This window comes from Lissotriton vulgaris, chromosome 8, assembly GCF_964263255.1.
Source record: "Lissotriton vulgaris chromosome 8, aLisVul1.2, whole genome shotgun sequence".
NCBI lineage: Eukaryota > Metazoa > Chordata > Amphibia > Caudata > Salamandridae > Lissotriton > Lissotriton vulgaris.
This window is the reverse complement of record NC_141696.1, coordinates 1,327,931,904-1,327,951,301: the sequence shown is the minus strand read 5'-3', so window position 1 is coordinate 1,327,951,301 and position 19,398 is coordinate 1,327,931,904. Positions and strand designations below refer to the sequence as shown.

Sequence of the window (19,398 nt, the reverse complement as noted above, 5' to 3'; positions counted from 1 at the left end):
ATAAAGGTTTTTTAAAAAAAAAAAAAAAAAAAAAAAAAAAAGTCCAAAACACAACACAGTAAAAATCACATTCCAACTTAGAAAATAAAGTACAATATAATAAACAAAACAACACTAAAACAACAACAATCTAAGTGGAGGAACCAGAGATATGACTTAAAAAAATATTTAAGGCAAAAAGCACCATGTAAAAGTTAAGCTCCAATCACTTAACATTGTTTGCTTTTGACTGGGACCTATGCCCAGTCCTTGGTGGAGCGCAGGTTGGATACACCAGGCAGGTTCATCCCGGTCAAAGAGTTTGCCTACTGACTTAGTCTATGAAATGGAAGTCAAAATCCTCCAGTGGGACAAGGTTGCAGACTGTATTAGAGGAAGTCCTCTCGAAGGCGGGTAGCCATTGGATGGAGTCTCACTAAAGCAGTTGGTTTTGGTGGTAAAATATCTGAGTGGAAAAAGTTCAAGTTTTGCTCCCAGAGAGGTCCGCTTATTGGCTAGATACATTTCATGCTTTCGCCTAGTCAAGATTTTAACGTTCAAACTGTGGTTGCAAGGTTTTCAAAATAATTATGTACTTGGATGCAACCCAGGTAATTACAAGTGGCTGAGATTATTTCAAGCATTCCATCCATCACTTTTTGGGTACTGTACCCACTATTTCAGCATTTCTTCTTTGGCCTAGTGCAAATAATCCCACAATATACTTTACTTTTAAAATCCAAGAATAGATTTTGAGCTGGTCACTGCAGGGAGATGGTAACATTCAATTTCTATTCGTTCCACTTTCAAAAACAATGCACTCTACTTTGTCGGCTACAAAGTGAACATGGGGTGGCTTATTAATATTTTAAACTAAGATCCCCTTTGAAAAAGGTCATTTTGACAGATTGGGCTGCAGGTTTAGACTCCAGCAGTCCGGCTTCAGTGGTAGGCCTGAAGCCATGTTTTCCTGGGCCATATTAATGGGTGACACAATATGTGCTGCAGTGACGTGGTGGCATGTAACCTTCCATGCCATGGGTGTATTTTCTACACCATATACCATGGCTTTGTAGGAAAGTTAAATATGCCAATAAGGGATTAGCCAGTTTCTACTTATTTTAGTGATCAGAGCCTGAAAATTAGCAATGCAATTCAACAAGGTGAGCATAAAAAAATTGGACTTTTCACTAATTAAAAAAATATGTGAGCCTTATGTCATTGAAAGTTATGTCGTTTTATCTTTTACTTTGTACATCAACTTAAGTCTGTTGCTCTCCATATCGAGAAACCTCTACTTGCATACCTGTAGAATAAATGGAAAGCTTCACATTTATTTATTTTTTCACAGTCGAAATAATTGTATGTAGAAAAGCTTGTCTGAACCCAAACACATATGGCAAACTGGTGTTTTCCAAACACTTTAAAAACTTTATGCAACACTTTTGCATGGTTTACCCAGAACAGAGTTCATAAGTGGCTGGAAATATTGGGTGATGGTTTACTTGTAGGTAAGCACGCACAAAGCACAACTTTTTAGATGTTTACGAAAAACCATTCTTCTGCGAACGCCCACTGGCCATTTCCTCACTGACAGTTTTGATTTTGAATATATCAAAGCGCTTGGCACATCTTTCACTTCTGTAAGCGAGTTATGTATATAAAAAAATCTGCAAATCCTGCCTTCCTAAGTAAGTATATAGATTATATGTGCCCATTCCCCTTTCAAGTTAGTTCAAACGTATGCCTGGAAACTTCTTAAGTCAGCCATTGCAATGTAAACCCATTGCTTTTGTGATTGTTTTCTTATGGAATTATTGAATATAGTACAGTTCTAAAAACAGTTATTTTTTCTATTTTAGGTGAGGTTCCAGGATTGTATACATTAGAAGAATTAGAACCTCTTCTGTCTCCGTTGAAGGACCAGGCCTCAGAAGACGGATTTACAGGACCGGTTTTCAACTATTTTACGTATAGTAAGTAAACATGATCTTTTTAATGTAGCTTATTTTTAAATGAGATTTATGCCAAGAAGGGTTGGCACTTATATGGTTTGAAGCAGAATTAAACAAACATTTGAGATTATTCACTTGGTTGCTATTCCGCGATGCTGTAGAATAGATGATTATGAAGGTCTCATGCTATCTGGCGATTGTAGTTCATGGTGAGCACAAATGATAGATTGAGACACCATGCACATTACTTTTTTCTTTTCAAACTTTATTTTTCTTTTCGAAACGGTTATTCCACGTGCTTGCGTTGCAGTTAGACTCATGTTAGTTGTGACTCGGACCTGGAACTTAATATCAAGTCTCAATAGGACACTGAGGATATTAGACATGTTTCTATTGAAGAACATAACAAATGTCAGGAAGGGTGAAATCAAAGCCTTCAGTTCACCGAGCCATGCTAATTGAGCCAAGAAACATTCTGGTTTCTTTTTGACTGTAAGGGAGTATGGCTTCTCTTGAAAGTCTCTAAGTACTTTGAACATCCATAGATTCAACACAAATTGAAAAGACATTCTGTGCATGTAGATCTTCCTTGATAACTGAAGATACCCTTTGACCTTCTGGGAGTCATTACAAGTTTCCAAGCACTGGATCGGGTACCACTCGAGACAGCTGTGAGTTTCCCAGTGTCTCGGGGCCCAGAACTATCGAACTTGCAAAACTTCCAACCTGAATATTGCAAGCCTGGAGACACCGGGCCCAGGGCTGCCGGCAGCTGCTGCCACCAGCTTCCACCCTCTTGCATATTGCAGCAGAAAAAGCTCTTCACAGCAGAATCTTAACCCGCTATACCCTCCCGCCACTCCGCACCCCCTTCCTCCACCCCACCCCCTTTCTCCACTCTCCACCCCCCCTTCCTCCACTCCCCACTCCCCTTCCTCCACTCCCCACTCCCCTTCCTCCACTCCCCACCCCCTTCCTCCACTCCAAGGGCGAAATAAAAGGCCTGTACTCATCTACAACTTGCTCTAAGCATCAGTACATGAGTGGCGTAACAAAACACGTCCCCCCCTGCATAGTACAGGGAGAGGGCCCCCACACTCTGGATCCAGTCATTAGCCCTCAAGCCAGGAAGAAAATGAGTTCCAGAGAGTAGAGCTTTGACTTAGAATTAACTACCACCAAAGCACTAGACGGTTATATGCAACATCACTTTTTTGGACAACTGACCTTAGGCAGCTGGTCCATTAAAAAGGCAGCAACAGTTTGGCAAAGTAGGATGGGACACAGCGACGGAAGACCCTATGCACGCGGCTTACAGTCTTAAACTCTATACTTAGCTTGAGTGAGAGCTTTTGAAGGGTTAGCCGACCCTGAGTAATACAGTCAAAGGGTTTAATGCCAAAGATTAAGTGGGCGTCACAGTTCTGGATATGTTACATCTTAACCTAGGGCTTGGCTGTGAGGCCTGCATGTATTCCATTTTTTGGTCTATGTTAGAGATCACAATTGTGAGGATCACAGTAATTCCTTGAAGCAGCAGCAGTATCTTTGTTCCAGTGATATGTAGATGGTAGAAACGATTTTAGACCTCCATCACTTGAGGGAACATTTATGTGTTGGCATTAAGAACTACACTCAGATGCCTGACATTTTTAGAGAGTTGGTGGGAAACTGATGGACGAGAGCCAGCCAAGTGGGAACAAGCGTGTCAAGAAAAGGACCTCTGTTCAACCCAGTTCAAGTTCATCCAGTTGTTGATGCCCTACAACATTATATATATATCTAGGCAAATGGTACCCAATGTCTTTGAATGCTTTGATGTAAATTTGTATATCATCAGGATACATATGGCAGCCTGGTTTGTAGCACTTGAAATGTTTGCAAGAGCTAAGATGTAGATGTTAAAGGGAGGGAAATAAAGCTAATGCTTGGGCGACTTAATAGGTGATATTGGTTGAGCAGACAGAAAATATGGCAGCTTTACTTGTGAAATCTTTTAGCTAGCAGTTAGTAAGTGGAAGATGAGGGCCTTTCCTTCAACATCCTAGTTAGTTTCTAGCAGGGTGAGGAATATAGTATCAAACAGTCCTGTAAGGGGGAGCAGGATCACTTCATGCCTAGAGATACCCCAGTGTATAATACTTAATATTCGCGCCATGCGATTTAAATCTATTCATGTCCTTCAAAGCTGCTTATTTATTGAGTTGAGGGCGATTTCTGCAATGGTGAGTTCAAAAACAGGTAATCTTGTAAAAGTGGATAAGGAAAATATGTAATACACCACTCTGCGTTAGACTGTCCTCCGCTATGGTTGCTAGTATGGGATTTTTTCAAGATGAAGCATCTACAGGAGAAAAAGGGACGATATTAATTACAAGAAATAATTATGTTGTTTTAATGGGTATTGTATCCTCTGCAAATTTTGTACTGCCTAAGGACCTCCCTTCAAAGGCTTTGGATTTCTGATGCACGCTACACTGGAAGATCCTTCAAATTAAATCCATTGGGCAGGGAGTTGTGGCTCAGGCCAGGGATCACCTAATATCGCTGTCTTTGCATGAATTTATAATTCCAGTGTAACACACACCGTAGACATAGGAGCAACCGTCTGAAGCTATACCTGCATTTTAAAGCTCAGGGATCTCATACTACTACTGGGATATTTTAAAAAATATGCAGAGAACCCAGTTTCCATTAGAACCAACTTTAGAAAAGGTATGTAACAGTTTGTTCTCTTCTAATTGCAGGCAGATTCGATATAGAGAGCAGTAAGGTAGGCAGTATCTATATCTGCCAACTCTCAGCAGAAAATAGCTCCAAGGGGTACCCATTAAGTTGGAATCAGAACTATTTCTAACTTCCTTATAGTAATCATTTCATAACTGACATATACCCACTCTTACTGTTTATCATACATATAATTAAATTTTTTTACAGGAATTCAGCAGAATCTTCATGTTGTCTTGATTATGGATTGTACCAATCCAAATTTTACCATAAACTGCGAAAGTAACCCAGCCCTGTATAAGAAATGCTTGGTTCAGTGGATGGAAGGCTGGTCAGACAGAAGTATGAAAAAGGTATGTGATGATGTCTTTTTTTCAGGGCCACAGGTTGTAGTTGCTACTTTACATTTGTGGTTGATATTATTATTAGCTAAAGTGTTCCCATATTATGGAACCCATTATTTGCCCTTAAAAAAGATAGTGCACCCGTGAGTAGCACACTCATTTTAGATGGAGTTACAGCATTAACTATGTCTGTTAAAATCACTAGTATATCATTTTGCGTAGATTAGTAGTCTAAGACCATGAGCAAATATATGGCACGATTAACCCTTTTTGCACATTCCATCAAATGTACTATTAAACGGACCCTACACAGGGACTTTTCCTTTCTGAGGGTATCTGAGTACCTGGGGGCAGGAGCTGCCCTCTCCTGCACAGTGGCCCTTTTCAGAGGGGCTATGATGTCTAAGGCTCCCTGGTAGTACCCAAAGCTATCCCAAGCTGTTGAGCATGAGCACAGGCCCTCCGATCAGGCTACTTCTTTGGGAAGATCTTCTGTCGCAGCAACAGGGCAGGATTCTGTACCCAAACCTGAAAACGCTTTGCCTCCATGTGTGGAGAATGAGCAGCGACAGTTGACAGCTTTCGACTTTCCACCTTTAGTCTGTAATGTTATCTTGGCCTCACTTCTCAATAAAAGAGGAGACACTCCATCAGCTGGATCCAAAAAGAGCGTTGTCATTCTACCTTGACCTCACAGGAGAGTACCGGGAGATGATCAACTCTTTGTGGAGTACGCCGGAGCCAAAAAGAAAGGCAGTGCAGAAGCCCACCATCTCACAATGGATAGTGCTCTGCATCAACATCTGCTTTGCATTGCCTGAAAAGCAACCTCCTGAAGGATTGCATGCTCACTCCACCAGAGTCAAGGCTGCAACCACTGCATTAGCCTGCAAAGTACCTTTTCTGGATATTTCTCAGCCAGCAACGCTGGCTTCCCTGCATATGTTCACGAAGCACCACTGCCTGGACAGTTAGGTTCAGCGAGACGGGCACTTTGCTTGTTCCGTCCTGCAGGATTTTCAAGTATAAATCCATGTCGCTGCCCCACCTCTGGGGAGGTTTTGTTTGAGTATCTATTATAAGGTAAGGTATCTGTGGCTAGAAGACTTTATCAGATGAACCAGTTACTTACATTCCGTAACGCTGGTAGAGACTCTATCTAGCTGCAGATCGTTACCAACCCACCCAACCACCTCGCTCAGCAATCAAATTTCAGAGTAAATGACTCTTCTCTTTTAATGGCCTTAGTTTCACATATTTGTGTTATTTGTGGCTCTGTGCTTCTAGAGTGGAAAATTGCAAAAAGAAACTGACTTCAGACGCGGATAATGCTGCTGACACCACGTAAAGCTGAAAAACACCAACTACCGGCTTGCGGGGGTCCTGCTCACGAAAAATGTTCAGATCCAGTCTGACGGCTGGGGATTATTCTTAGGTAAGGAATGTGCAGCCAGATAGAGTCTCTACCAGATAAGACGTTACTGAAGGTAACTAACTTGTTTGTTTGTAAATATTCATAATGAACTTAGTCGCTGTAGTGCATGTGTAGTAAATGCATGCATTGTAGTGGTTTCCACTGTTGAAACCCAAAACTGCTAGAACAGCATGGATGAGAAAAGTCCCCCTTACTGACATAGGTAAAGCTACTATTTGGAAAACTTTCCATATGTTTGCTAAGCTTGGTTTCAGAACAGATACAGCTGTAGTTCATGCTGCTCTGAAAAACCTTTTTGGTTAAGAGTTTCAGTTTTAAATTTGGTCTATTTCCATTCTTTCACTGTTACCACAGATAGTAGATTGACCTAGGTTCTTTATTCTTACATTTCTGTCATTATATTCTTACAGCACCAGTGTACTATTTTCAATTAGCTTCATAGTGCTGCTTATCTGACTACATATCACTTCATATGTCTTCACATTTTTCAGGCTTCAATATACGCAGTATGCTGCAGGGTTTCTTTCTCTACTAAAGCTCTCTATTAATTGGGCTTTTTAAACGCTTCCATACATTCTGGTACTGTTTTACTCCGATACCTTGGCATGGTTATCTGCATTTTGTGATCTCAGAATTACCCTTTAATGCCTAATAGTGAAAGAAATCAAGTGTTCTGTGATTCTTGCACACTGTAGAAAATTATTGCGTGACACTGGCTGCATTATATGAACTTAGACATTCCATGACATGACCCAGTCATCTGCATTTATTCTGCTTGACGTGTCAGCAACACTTGATAGAGCAAACCACCAGATCCTAGTAGATAAGTTAAGTGGCCTTTAAATTCAGGGCACTCTGTGTGCATGATTCCTGGACTTTCTTAATAACCAAACTCCAAATATGGTTCTCCCCTTGTTTGTATCATTGGTGCATCAAGTCTTCATCTTATCTCCACTTCTCTACAACTTATATGTTCTTCCCTTGACTTTATTACTTCACTTGTTTGGCTGTTCCTTATTCTGTGTGAAGACAATAGTCAAATCATATTAAAAATTCCAGTGTATTTGGATGGCGCCAGGGGGCGCCCAAACAATATAGGCACACATCTGTGAGGCTCCCGCTGCCCCGGCTCTTAAATTGACACAATCCTGCCCATACACCCATGTGGGGGGGCCAAAAACAAACTGGATCAGCATTGAGTAAAGCGGCTACTGTAGGGCTACAGTTACCCTCCGGAGGTGGCGAGAAACGAGAGAGCTGGTGGAGGCCTGGCACAGGCATTGCGGCCTACAAGGGCGCTGCGCTGGGCTGGAGAGTAGGCCTTGATACGGGGCCAACAAGTGGAAGAGGTTGCCGTAGACCGCTGATACCATTGCGTCTCATGCAGGCAAACAGGAGGAAGACCGGAAATATCCACAGGATTCCCACAGGAGAGCAGCGCCGCCAGTGCCGGGGTCCTCCGAGAAGCAGTTCGCCCAGGGGGAAAGGCGGGCGAAAGGCGAGCGCCGCAGGTGAGAAGCTGCACGGGGCGATGACGTGCCTGGCAGCCCCTTCCTCCTCCCCGCTGCATCGTGCTGCTTACTGACTGGGGTCACCACCGGCAGCAGTAGCATATTTATCCAGACTGTGGAGGAGCGCAGAAGGGGACTCTGCGCACAGTATCCTAGGAAAGTACCAGAAGACCGTGCACTATGTGACTATGCTTGGGGGGTAAGTGGAGGTCCCCGGCTGCACCTAGATTCAGCGGAACAACATGGTGTAGCAAACCCATAACACCATACCACGACATCTTGGTACTGTGCTAAAGAGACTCTCTGTTGGGGCAAGACATGAGGCAACGCTAAGAGGGACGAAGCCCCTACAGGACCTTTAAGGATCCCCGCTCCTGGCTACCCCCTTGGGGAGAGGAGGTGTATCAGCTGATGCAGAGAACAGTGAAAGGTTGACAGAAAAGAGGAGAAAGAAGTATATGGGAAAAGAGGAGGGCAAGCCATCTAGGCTTTCCTTTGAGCCCCGGAGAGCAACGAGGTCCCAATCAAGAGATACTGACAAAGAGATGGTGAAAAAAAATCCCTTGCCAACCAAGACTCTGCTGGCGATGACGTGAAGACACTCCTGAGGACTATGAAGCACAGCCTTGTGTCAATAGATGGCAAGATGGATTCAATATGCACCCATGTTGACTTCCTGGGGCAAAAGCTGGAAAAGCATGATGGCAGGCTACAGGAAGCAGAGCATGGGATATCTGAATTAGAGGACACATCAAATGGGAGAAAGAAAGAACTATTACAAATGGAGCATCTTTTGAAAGTTATTGCTGCTAAAGACGAAGATAAAGAAGAGAGATTGCGGTGTAATAATGTGCGATTCATGGGAGTACCAGAGAGCATCAACTTGGGGTGAATGGAGGAGTATGTAGAACGTATGCTCAAAACGCTGTTTGGAATAGAAGCCCTGTCTGCACAATTAGTGGTCGAAAGAGCACACCGCTTGCTGAGCCTCCTCCTCCTCCCCCGAGACCGATAATCCCTCGGATCCTCAATTACTGAGACAGGGATGCAGCCCTCTGCCTCTCCAGAGAGAAGAAGCAGCTGGAATTTGAGGGAAACAGCATGGAATGGATATTACAATAGTGGTGCAAAAGGCCAGCAAGAAATTTGCGCCATTTAAAAAGAAATTACGGCTAGCCCAAATAGACTATGCCATGCTATATCCGGCGCGTCTTTGGCTCACACACCAAGGAAAGGAATTTTTTTTACACTAACCCGCAACAGGTGGAGGAGTACTTGAAACGTGTTAACAGAACTTCTATTTGCAGAGATCCGGAAACATCACCGAGACACGCATCGTCCTCACTATCGGAACAAGGATAAACATGATGTCAAGCAGGAAGAACTGGTCTGTACTTGGGGCTATCTCGCACTCACAGAGAGACTCGAAATAATGGGCAGCGCAAAATTGGAACACATTTAGACTTTACTGAATGCCCGTGAGCCAGACCATATGGTGGTATTGGGACATTGATGAAAAGACACCCGGGCCTCCCATTCCGTACACGGAAGGGAGCTGGTGGCAGTGCCCCTCCTGGTAATAAACACCCCGGAAGGAGATCCCTATTGGACAATTACAAACTCCCCCTCATATTTTTCTGTTCTTGGTTATCACTAACCTCGTTCCCTCTGTTCTCTCCATCATTTCCTGGTACAGAGTGCATTGACCCCACCCCCCCTCGCCCCCACCCCTGGGGGACTGCATACTACATTCAAACTGGTCTTTACCTCCAATGGCCTTACTAGGCTCTGCCTTTAAGACGGAAGTGAGGCAATATTTAAAGGACTTTTTCAAATGCAATATCATGTCGGTCCCCCGCCTCACCACAGTGTGGGAAGCGGTTAAAGTCACCATCCGGGGAATATGCAGTGCAAAGGGAGAAGGAGTGTTGTGAGATATCTGTGGTAACCTCACCTGGCTAGAAATAGAACTTAAGACACTGGCAAGAGAGCTCTTGAGCTCCCCCACAGGAGCCACACAAGTCGCCCTCAGAGATAAATTGACAGAGTTCCTGGGAACAGCAGAAAGGGAATGTCTATTTTGCAGACGGTACTTTAGAGCATGCAGATATGGGGAAGGAGAAAGGCCAGGGAGGGCATTAGCCAATCAAATCTACCACCCTAGCTAGATTTGCCAATTATGTGTTGGAAATACGAGATGCAAATGATAATGTACATAAGGACAATGTTAATATTATGCAGACTTTTACCACATTCTATTCATAGATACTACAAGATGTGAACTTGGACCTAGAAGCGTTGGCAGTCTTTTTAGATGCTGCCGAAGCATTCGATTCGATGGAGTGGGGGTACCTACTGGGGACCTAGGACGCATGGGGATTCCATCTGGATTTCTTGACTGGATACAGCTTTTGTACCAGCAGCCACAGGCCAGAGCGCTGTTCAATGGTGTACAATCTCCCCCCTTCTCAATATCACGGGGGACCAGGCAGGGCTGCCCGTTCTCAACCTTATTATTTGCATTTGCGGTAGAACCCTGTGCAGCCAAACTGCCCCAGAAATACCAAGAGCATACGATCCGATACCCCACGAGGAAGATGCTAGTATCTCTATATGCGGATGACATTATGTTCTATGTCCAAAACCCACAAATCAGTCTTAATCCAATACTGTGCAGTTCATTGCATTCGAGGGATCGCAGAGATTAAGGTAAATTGGGAGAAAACGCCGGTCTTTACCGTCACGAAGGCCACTCACCCGCATCCTCTGGACTACCCTATAGTGTGGTGTCAGGCGGAGATGCAATATTCAGAAGTAACAATCACTAGAGACAAAACCAAACTTATGCGTGCTAATTATGGGCAAACCCTGACATCACTGACTGACAAGATTACGCGCTGGATCACATTACCCATCTGCATGGCAGGGCACATATCACTGATCAAAATGATAAAAGTACCCAAACTATTGTACCTCTTCATAAATATACCATTCAATCCGGGTGGCAAATTTTGTAAAGCACTTTTATCACAACTGACCAGGCTGGTGTGGGGAGGGTAAGAACCCAGGCTTCATTGGGGCATATAGACGCGTCCCTTTGCACAGGGTGGCTTTGAAGCACCGGCATGTGCTTATATTACTTATGTGCATAAGCGCAATTCGCCACATATTAGTTTCAACCACCTCCATACATGCCACACTTAGCCTTTGAGCAAGGGTAAATGGACCTCACCCCAGTAGCTGGCTTTACAGTGCATAAACCGAAACTTAGAGACTTGGACCACAAAACGGTTGATTGTACGAATACCGCATGGAGGGGCATCGCTAGCAGACTAGAGATGCCAATGCTATACTCACCAAGATAACAAATTGCACAGAATCCGACCCTAGTAGGAGGTAGACGAATGTTGCAGAAGTACAAGTTGAACACATGGGGCAAATTATATAACAAAGTAACTTTTGAGAGCAAGGAACAGTTCTTCCATCACTGTGAACCTACACCAATGGAACTGTTCTTATATGTGAGGTTACGCCAGAGCGGTAAGGCATCAACACCTGATTTTCCTAGCGAACCGCCCACACTTGGCCCACTACGTACAATTTTACAAAGCTCACCCCGTCGCACGCAGTCTCACTGTTATATTGTAGCACACAGGCATCTTGGATACGAACATCCACTACCTCCAGAACTCGATGGGAAGCAGATCTGGGCATACCCCTATCAAATTAACAATGTACATATAGCTGCCACTAAATGGGAAACATTTCAGCTAACAGTCGTTTACAGATCATTGATTATAAATAAACCGGTCCCTGGTAGCTTGTCTCCTTTCTGGTGAAGAATTGGCTTGGTAGTTTAGTCTGCCCTGTTCCCATGATGCACTGGGCCAGGGACAGACTGATTTGCATATAGCCAGGTTCTGAGCTGGGATGGTGCAGTGAGATAAATAACGGTGATGGATCAAGCCCTGATCTTTGGACTGGGTGAGAGTGGTCTGCTTAATTCAGACACTCTGTTCATCACCACCCCCTTTTCTGAACCACCCCCTTTTCACCACCCCCTTTTCTGAATCATATTGTAGCACACAGGCATCTTGGATACGAACATCCACTACCTCCAGAACTCGATGGGAAGCAGATCTGGGCATACCCCTATCAAATTAACAATGTACATATAGCTGCCACTAAATGGGAAACATTTCAGCTAACAGTCGTTTACAGATCATTGATTATAAATTTCTCCATCGCCTATACTACACACCGGCGAAGATGGACAGGGAAAAGTTGCGTATAGATAATAGATGTGACAGGTGTGGGCACGAGGATGCATACTTCCTGTATCTTGCGTAGGAGTGTGCCTGTAAGAACTGGGACCACCAGCTCTTAAGGGGGTAGCATGGCTCGAGCAGGAAGGTAGCCAGGGGCTTGCATGTAAAGCAGCCACTTAACACACACATCCAATGAAACACACAGTGGCGCAATAATGGAGACCACACCAGTAGTTGTATTTGAAAGAAATCAAGATCTTTTATATAGGCTTTCAAATAGAGCGATGCATTATTAATATATCAGTATTTTAGGTAAGCATTTCATTAAGACATTTCATGAATCACGTTCAGGTTGCATTTCCTATGAATGGGTGAACATTTTATTAAAATAATAACCAGCTCATCTAGCAATGAAACACTAACTAACCCCGCCTGTCGCATCAGACTCTTTGACAGGCAAAGGGGTAATTGTATAAACCTGGAGGATCTTACAAGAAGCGACTATAGTAATGCGTTTAAGTAATACATCAATCCCCTCATGGACGCTTTTCCTAGAAGGTAATAAAACATATCGGCAAGTACTTATCAGTCTAACAAGGAACTCCAAAGAACACAGCCTTTAGTCATCAGTGACAAGCCTTTCTTCTTGTGAATACAGGTCGGCTTGTGACCTAGATCAGATCATCAGAATACTAGGGAAGCCCACCTCTGCAAGAAAATTCAGTACAGTGTAGCGAATCTCCCTCCCATTTCAGGCTTGTAAATATGGTGCACTATGAACATTTCAGCTTGTAAATATGGTGCACTATGAACATTTCAGGCTTGTAAATATGGTGATCTATGAACATTTCAGGCTTGAAAATATGGTGCACTATGAACATTTCAGCTTATAAATATGGTGCACTATGCACATTTCAGGCTTGTAAATATGGTGCAGAAGGGGAAGTGTTTAATCCTCCAAACTCTTGAGGCACATTAGCAGGGGGCCAACAGGGCCCAGTCTCAGTTAACCCTGGGGGAGGGGCGACCTCGGGCCTCTCCCGGCCTACCGCCCTCCTCCCCAGCGGGTTACCTCACTTCTTCGGCCCTCCGGGGCCCTGGCGTTGGTTTCAAGGGAGAAGAGGGCGTTCCAACCCTCTCGAGGCCTCACTTGACCCAGCGTGGTGCCGGCGCAGCTTCAGGGCACTGGCGCTGGGGACGAGGCAGGGGCCGTATGCGGCGCAGAACGGAGGGGGCTTCCTGACTCCACGACCCCCTCCGCAACGAGATGGTGCTTCCCCGGGGCGCGGCAGGGAAGGCCCGGGCAGGCAGCCAATGACTGCGCGGCTGTGGCGGGGGCGCGGCCGGTGACGCGGCGGCGCTCCCGTCACGTGACACAGGCATCAGAGGCTTCAGGCCTAGCGCGGCCTATCGTGCGCGATGCGGCGGCCCTTTTCCGGCATACGAGGGCCGCCGAGGGTGACAGGACGAGGCAGTGCTCCACCCGGGCGCCGGGGCTCCAAGCGGAGGGTGATTTCCGGCCCAGCGCGGCCTATCGAGGATTCCGGCAGCCCTCTCCTGGCATACGGGGGCCGCCGAGGGGGGGTTTCACGCGACGGCTCCGGGTCGTGGCGGTGAGTCAACCGGGGCAGCGCTCTTGACTCCCTGAGTGCAACGGGGGCAAGGGGACAGCACTGCGCCGAGAGCGCTCGAGGCACTCGATGTGGGGGCACTCCCCGGGGCGCTGCAGGGCTCAGGGCAATAGCGACTTCCAGTCTGGGCAGTCTCTGACACAGCGCTGGGCAGGGAGGTGCAGGCTTTAGCGTTTCTCACACACAGGTCAGTCAGGGGGAGACCGGTAGGGCCATAAGGGCCCACTGCAGACAGGGGGGTTGCGCAGGGCAGCACAGTCCAGTACCTGGTCGATCCCCCTAGCAGTCCCTGGTCACAGGAAAACAGTTTTCTTGGCGCTTGGATGGTTCTGCGCCCTTGGATGCTGGTTACTTGAAGTTGAAGAGGGGGGGGGGGGTGTTGAGTTGAAGGCTTGATGAGTTTTTCCTCAGTCACTGCAGATGGACCCTGGGGTTCCCTATCACTGGGCCAGATCAGGGGGCTAGCTTAGGACACCTCACCCAGCTTAAGAGGCAGCACCTAAATCCTGTCACTCCCAGTAGCATAGGTTCCTCACTAGGCCCTCCCACCTAAAACTCCTGTGTGGGTTCCCCAGGTCAGTGATGCCCCAACTGACTAGAAAGTTTCCCTCCCTTTCCTTATATAGCGTCAGTTGGCAGTTGGCAGTGGCAGTTGGTGTCACCTCCCCTGTTCTGGAAGGTTCCAGGAGCTTCCCTCATTCTAGCTATGGGCAGGCTGGCAGGCTAGTATGGCAACATTGTTTAAGGGTTCCAGCCAGCTCCTGGCTACTAGAGTGCGCCTATACAGACCACGCTGCGGTAGCAGGGGTCAGTGCCAGCCATGTTGGGGGAAGGGAGCACCTGCACCCTGGCATTGATTAGCAATGGGAGGGTGCCCAGAGTCCTAAAGCCAACAAAAAGTAGGTGGAAAAAATGAGGCAAGGGCAAAAAATCACAGGGAAAGACCACCCTAGGGCTGACATGTCTAACAGTGCCCCTCTCAAGCCATATTGGCAACAGGTTCTGGAGGCCCTTAGGGAGATGGTTGGAATATCACTACCGGTTTCCCCTGTTATGGCTCTACTGGGATATACTGAGGCTATTAGTGCTACCCATAGCAAATTCGTTGCGCTGGGGCTCTTATTGGCTAAAAGGAGGGTTGCCTGCAGTTGGGGACAGGGCAGAGCACCTAAATTTAAGACCTGGATTCAAGACCTAAATCTTCTTCTTCCTAACATAAGGCCGAGAGACATATGGGAACCTCTGTGAATGTATATACTATCTCATACATAATAGAAAATTAAGAGAAGAATGGAACAGCTGAGGAACGAGAGATTAAGGGAAGGTGGATAGTAAGGGGGTAAAAGGAACCAGATTGGTCATGTACTGACCATTGAGAAATCACCCATGCGGCACAAGATATGTTACTTGGTGATACTGGTGTGTACCCTTTTCAATTGTCTGATTATTGTATGATGGTATTGATGCTTTTTTCTGATGGTTGTTTGTATCCAAACATAGGGGGTCATTACGATGGAGGATTTTCCGCATCCTCCGGGCTGGCGGAAGCCACCGCCGGCCCGGAGGATGCGGAAAATCCTCTGCGGACCCACCAGGACCCACCGCCACATTAGGATGGCTTAGCGTCGCTCATGGTTTAGGTCCGCAGCTTTTCCGCCGCGGCTGGCTTACAACCGCGGCGGAAAAGCACTAAAATGGTGACGGTGTCTCTCAGACACCGTCAGCCAGATTAGGATGTGCTTTTGAACATGCTTTTCCGCAGCGGCTTTTCCGCCGTGGAAAAGCATGTGTAACTGCACTGCGGGGGCCCGTTGCGGGCCCCCTAGGTGTAGTGGGGGGTGCACATGGGGGGTACCTATGGTACCCCCCTGCATTTGTGTGCACAATGCAGCAGGCACCGCGCGGTGCCTGCCGCTTTGTGCACGCAAATGCTGTGCATGCTTTTTTACATTGCTGCGGGTGCAGCTTCAAGCTCCACCCGCCGCAATGTTAAAATCGAGGATGTGACCGCCACCCAGGCGGTCACATCCTAATCTGCACAGAGGGAACGCCGCAGCCCATGCGGACGTTCCCTCATGCTCTGGGGTCGCGGACGGACTCAAGTCCGTCCGCGATCGTAATGACCCCCATAATACAATAAAGGTTAACAAAAAAACTAAAAAAGATGCCTCTGTATTTAAGAAAAGCACACGCAACAATCTCCAATATCTGACAAAAGTGAACGCCCTGATGAGTCATAATCATTTGAACCTGAACAGCAATCAGGTGGAGATATTGCTTCCTTTATTCCTTTCTTGCAGCTTCCTTATTAGCCCCAGTGACTAGGAGAATGTTCTACTCAAATTTGATCCTCAGCTGACACTTAAAAATAGTAATTTGTTCCTGTTGCTTTCATCTCTCCATCCTGAGAATAACCCAGAACGTCTTTTCTTTGTTGCATAAAATGCAAATCATGAACGTTTTTATTTCTTCTTGACTCAGTTATTGTAACACACTCTGTCTTGAGTTGACAAACTGCTAGGATCATTATTGGTCTATCAAGACAAGAACATGTGACCACAGCCTTCGCTTCTTGGTTGCCAGTAAAGCACATGAATAGCTTTAGGTCCTCAGCTTAGTTCCTAAAACATATGACATCTCTTACTCAGCTTTTATATGCCACCAGCCTTTGTTGATAATTACATATCAGCATCAGTTCCTTCTCCAGGTTCCTAAAGTAAAGAAAGCCATACTCAGCAGCCGTTTTTTTTTATCTTGGTTGCAGTGGTCTCCCTCTATTGTCGTCTTCTGCTGAGCCAAACCTTCTGATATTTTTGTAAACATTTAAAGCCCTGATTCATTTTGATCACGTTTGACATTACTTCCATCTATATTTCTAGGTCAGTAATTTCTTAGCAACTTGGTGCTTGGATGGTTAAACACTTTATAAAAATGCTTAAATAAATAAAATAAAATTCAAACATATACGACTTCAGTGAAAAAGCCTATGATGCACAACTTAGAATTCAAGTTCCCTTCACTTAGTTGTATCCGATTGAGCTTGCTTTCATCAAGGTTGTTGAGGAAAGGCCTCAAGTTAAGTAGCTAATCAGAAGATAGATACCAAGCAAAGAGCTGTTTGAGTAATGCACATGTTTTAGACGTTTGAGTTGATGCAGCTTTTTGCAGTGCTTATCTGAAAGAGACACGTTAGTGTTAGATTCCTTACCTTAGAATATTCCCAGGCGTCAGACTGGATCCGGAAGGTTTTTTGCCAGCAGTACCTCTGCGCATCGGAAGGTGGCGTTGTGCGGCTCCGCGTCCGTCGCTGGTGTCGTAGGCGCCGAGATTACTTCACAGAGACGACTTAGGCGCCACCCATGCCCGCTGACGTCAGTTTTTTCCGCACCAGCAAGCACAGATCCGGTTAGAGCACGTACCCTGGTTACATTTTGACTAATCTTTTGAGACTTTTTGTCTTCTATTTTTGAGTCTTTGACTCCTGGTGCCACGTAGGGATGCCTGGGTTTAAATCCTGCTGGGCCTGTCGCCGAACAATGTCAGTGACTGACCTCCATGGCGCCTGTCTCTACTGTCTGGAGCGCGACCAGGACTCCCGGACATGTTCCGACTGTCTGGCCATGGCTCCGAATGCTTTAGAGGAGCAGTCCCGTAAGCTGCTGGAGGCCCGGCAGTTACCTGCGCGCCATTAGAGGTCCATGGGTCAATTGAGAGACCATCTGCGGAGCCATCATCATCGCTACTCAGGGACGAAGTCTTCACACTCTGAAACGGTTAAGCGACGTCATAAGAAGTAGTCGAAGAAGCTTGTACACTCTCCGACGTCCTCCTGTCGGTCTCCGGATGCAGACGAGGGGGCCGAGGGTACCACTCCGCTGCTCCTTTGGAACTGTGAGTCCCACGGTCTACCCACCTTATCCGGGTCCGTCGGCGACTCCTGCCCAGGTGCAAGATTTTCTTGCTGCCATGGGCCGTCTTTTTCAGTCCTTGGGCTCCTGCCGGTTTGCCTTTGGGCCCCACTGTCTCAACTGAGGGCCCTCCCTCCGGCGGCTTCGGCGCCGCAAGGTCCGCTGCCGGTGGCTCCAGTGCCACATGGTCCTCCGCCGGCGACTTCGGCCCCGGCGCCGCCAGCGGCACCGTTCTCTGTGCCACAATGGGTGCCGTTCGTTCCACCACTGCCTTTGCCCGGGTTCCTGGACAATTTTGCCCATGGTTGGGACCCTAATTGGATTACGGAGCCAGACCGGCATCAACCCTTTATATTCCCCTGTCCCTCCCACACCGCCGCAACCTGTTCCACAGGCAGTGGAGGAAGGGGACGAATGGGAGGGGTCCAAGGACCCTCTCACACGGCAGTGTGGGTCGGAATAGGAATGAACGGACAAGTTGGAGGATGCAGGTGGCCTTGACCTCTCCTCTGACCCTGGTTTTCTTTCTCCTCCTGCTTTGGCTATGGAGGAGGGCGCCGCATACACTGTGGTGCTCCATAGGGCAGCTGAGGCCCTTGACCTGCCTACGGTAACCCTCAAAACGAATCTCCTCACTGAAGTCCTTCAGCCGGCAGCAAGCTCTATAGAGCCCCTGCTACCCTTCAATGAGGCGTTAACTGACGTATTGATGGGCACCTGGTCTAGACCAAACACAGGGGTTCCCCTGGATAAAAGAGTAGTCCGGCATCATCGCCAGGCCCCGGGTGACCCTGCTTTTTTGACAACCCACCCTCACCCGGAGAGCCTGGTCATCCAGGCCTCCACTTCCCAAAGCGCATTCCCTAACGCTCCCCTTGATAAGGAATCAAAGAAGCTGGAACAGTTCAGCTCCCAGCTTAGGGCTGCAGTCGGTGAACACTGCATGCCTCTTGGGCCGCTACTCCCACGCTGTGTGGGACACAGTGCTCAGATGCTGCCTCAGTTTCCGGAGAAGGTTCGGACAGTGCTTTTCTGAGCTGTTGCTGAGGGGAAAGATGCAGCAAAGTTCGCCATCCAGTGTAGACTAGACACCGCGGACTCGCAAGTAGGGCGATTTCCACGACATTTGCCCTCCGTTGCCATGCCTGGTTGCGGTCCACTGGATTTTCAGGGGATGGTCAAAGTTCTCTTATGGACATGCCCTTTGATGGCACTCGGCTGTATGGCGATAAGGCAGATAGTGCCCTGGAGCGTTTTAAGGACTTCCGTGCTACGGCCAAGTCCTTGGGTCTCTCCACCATGCGCGCAGTCTGCTTTTTGTTCCTTTCGTGGCCTTGGAAAGGGCGACCCGGCACGTTCATTCAGTCAAAAGCCTGCGCAGAACCCCCTCAGCGCAGACGTGGTACCGCCGCCGCGGGACAGGGGTCAACGTGCAGGTCAATCCACCTCCACTCCTAAAGCATCTGCCTCAAAGCCTTCCTAGTCCGAGCTTTGGGGTACACCCCACGCCGGTGGGTAGCAGGATTGATCATCACCTCCCCTACTGGGTTTCGTTACATCCGACAGGTGGGTGTTGCAAATCTTCTGAAGGGGCTACTCCATCCCCTTCCAGACTGCCCCTCCAGCCAGGCCACCTCAAT

General features: G+C 47.0%; 1 protein-coding gene across 3 annotated transcripts in view; it reads left to right on the top strand.

Moving 5' to 3' along the window:
• DYNC2H1 (dynein cytoplasmic 2 heavy chain 1) overlaps positions 1 to 19,398 on the top strand; it is a 1,560,829-nt gene that overhangs the window by 720,987 nt on the left and 820,444 nt on the right. For all 3 annotated transcript variants that reach the window (XM_086935265.1, XM_086935264.1, XM_086935263.1), the window contains exons 51-52: positions 1,842 to 1,955; positions 4,872 to 5,014. In XM_086935265.1, coding sequence (XP_086791391.1) covers positions 1,842 to 1,955; positions 4,872 to 5,014 — 257 coding nt within the window. The remainder of the gene's footprint in view (positions 1 to 1,841; positions 1,956 to 4,871; positions 5,015 to 19,398) is intronic.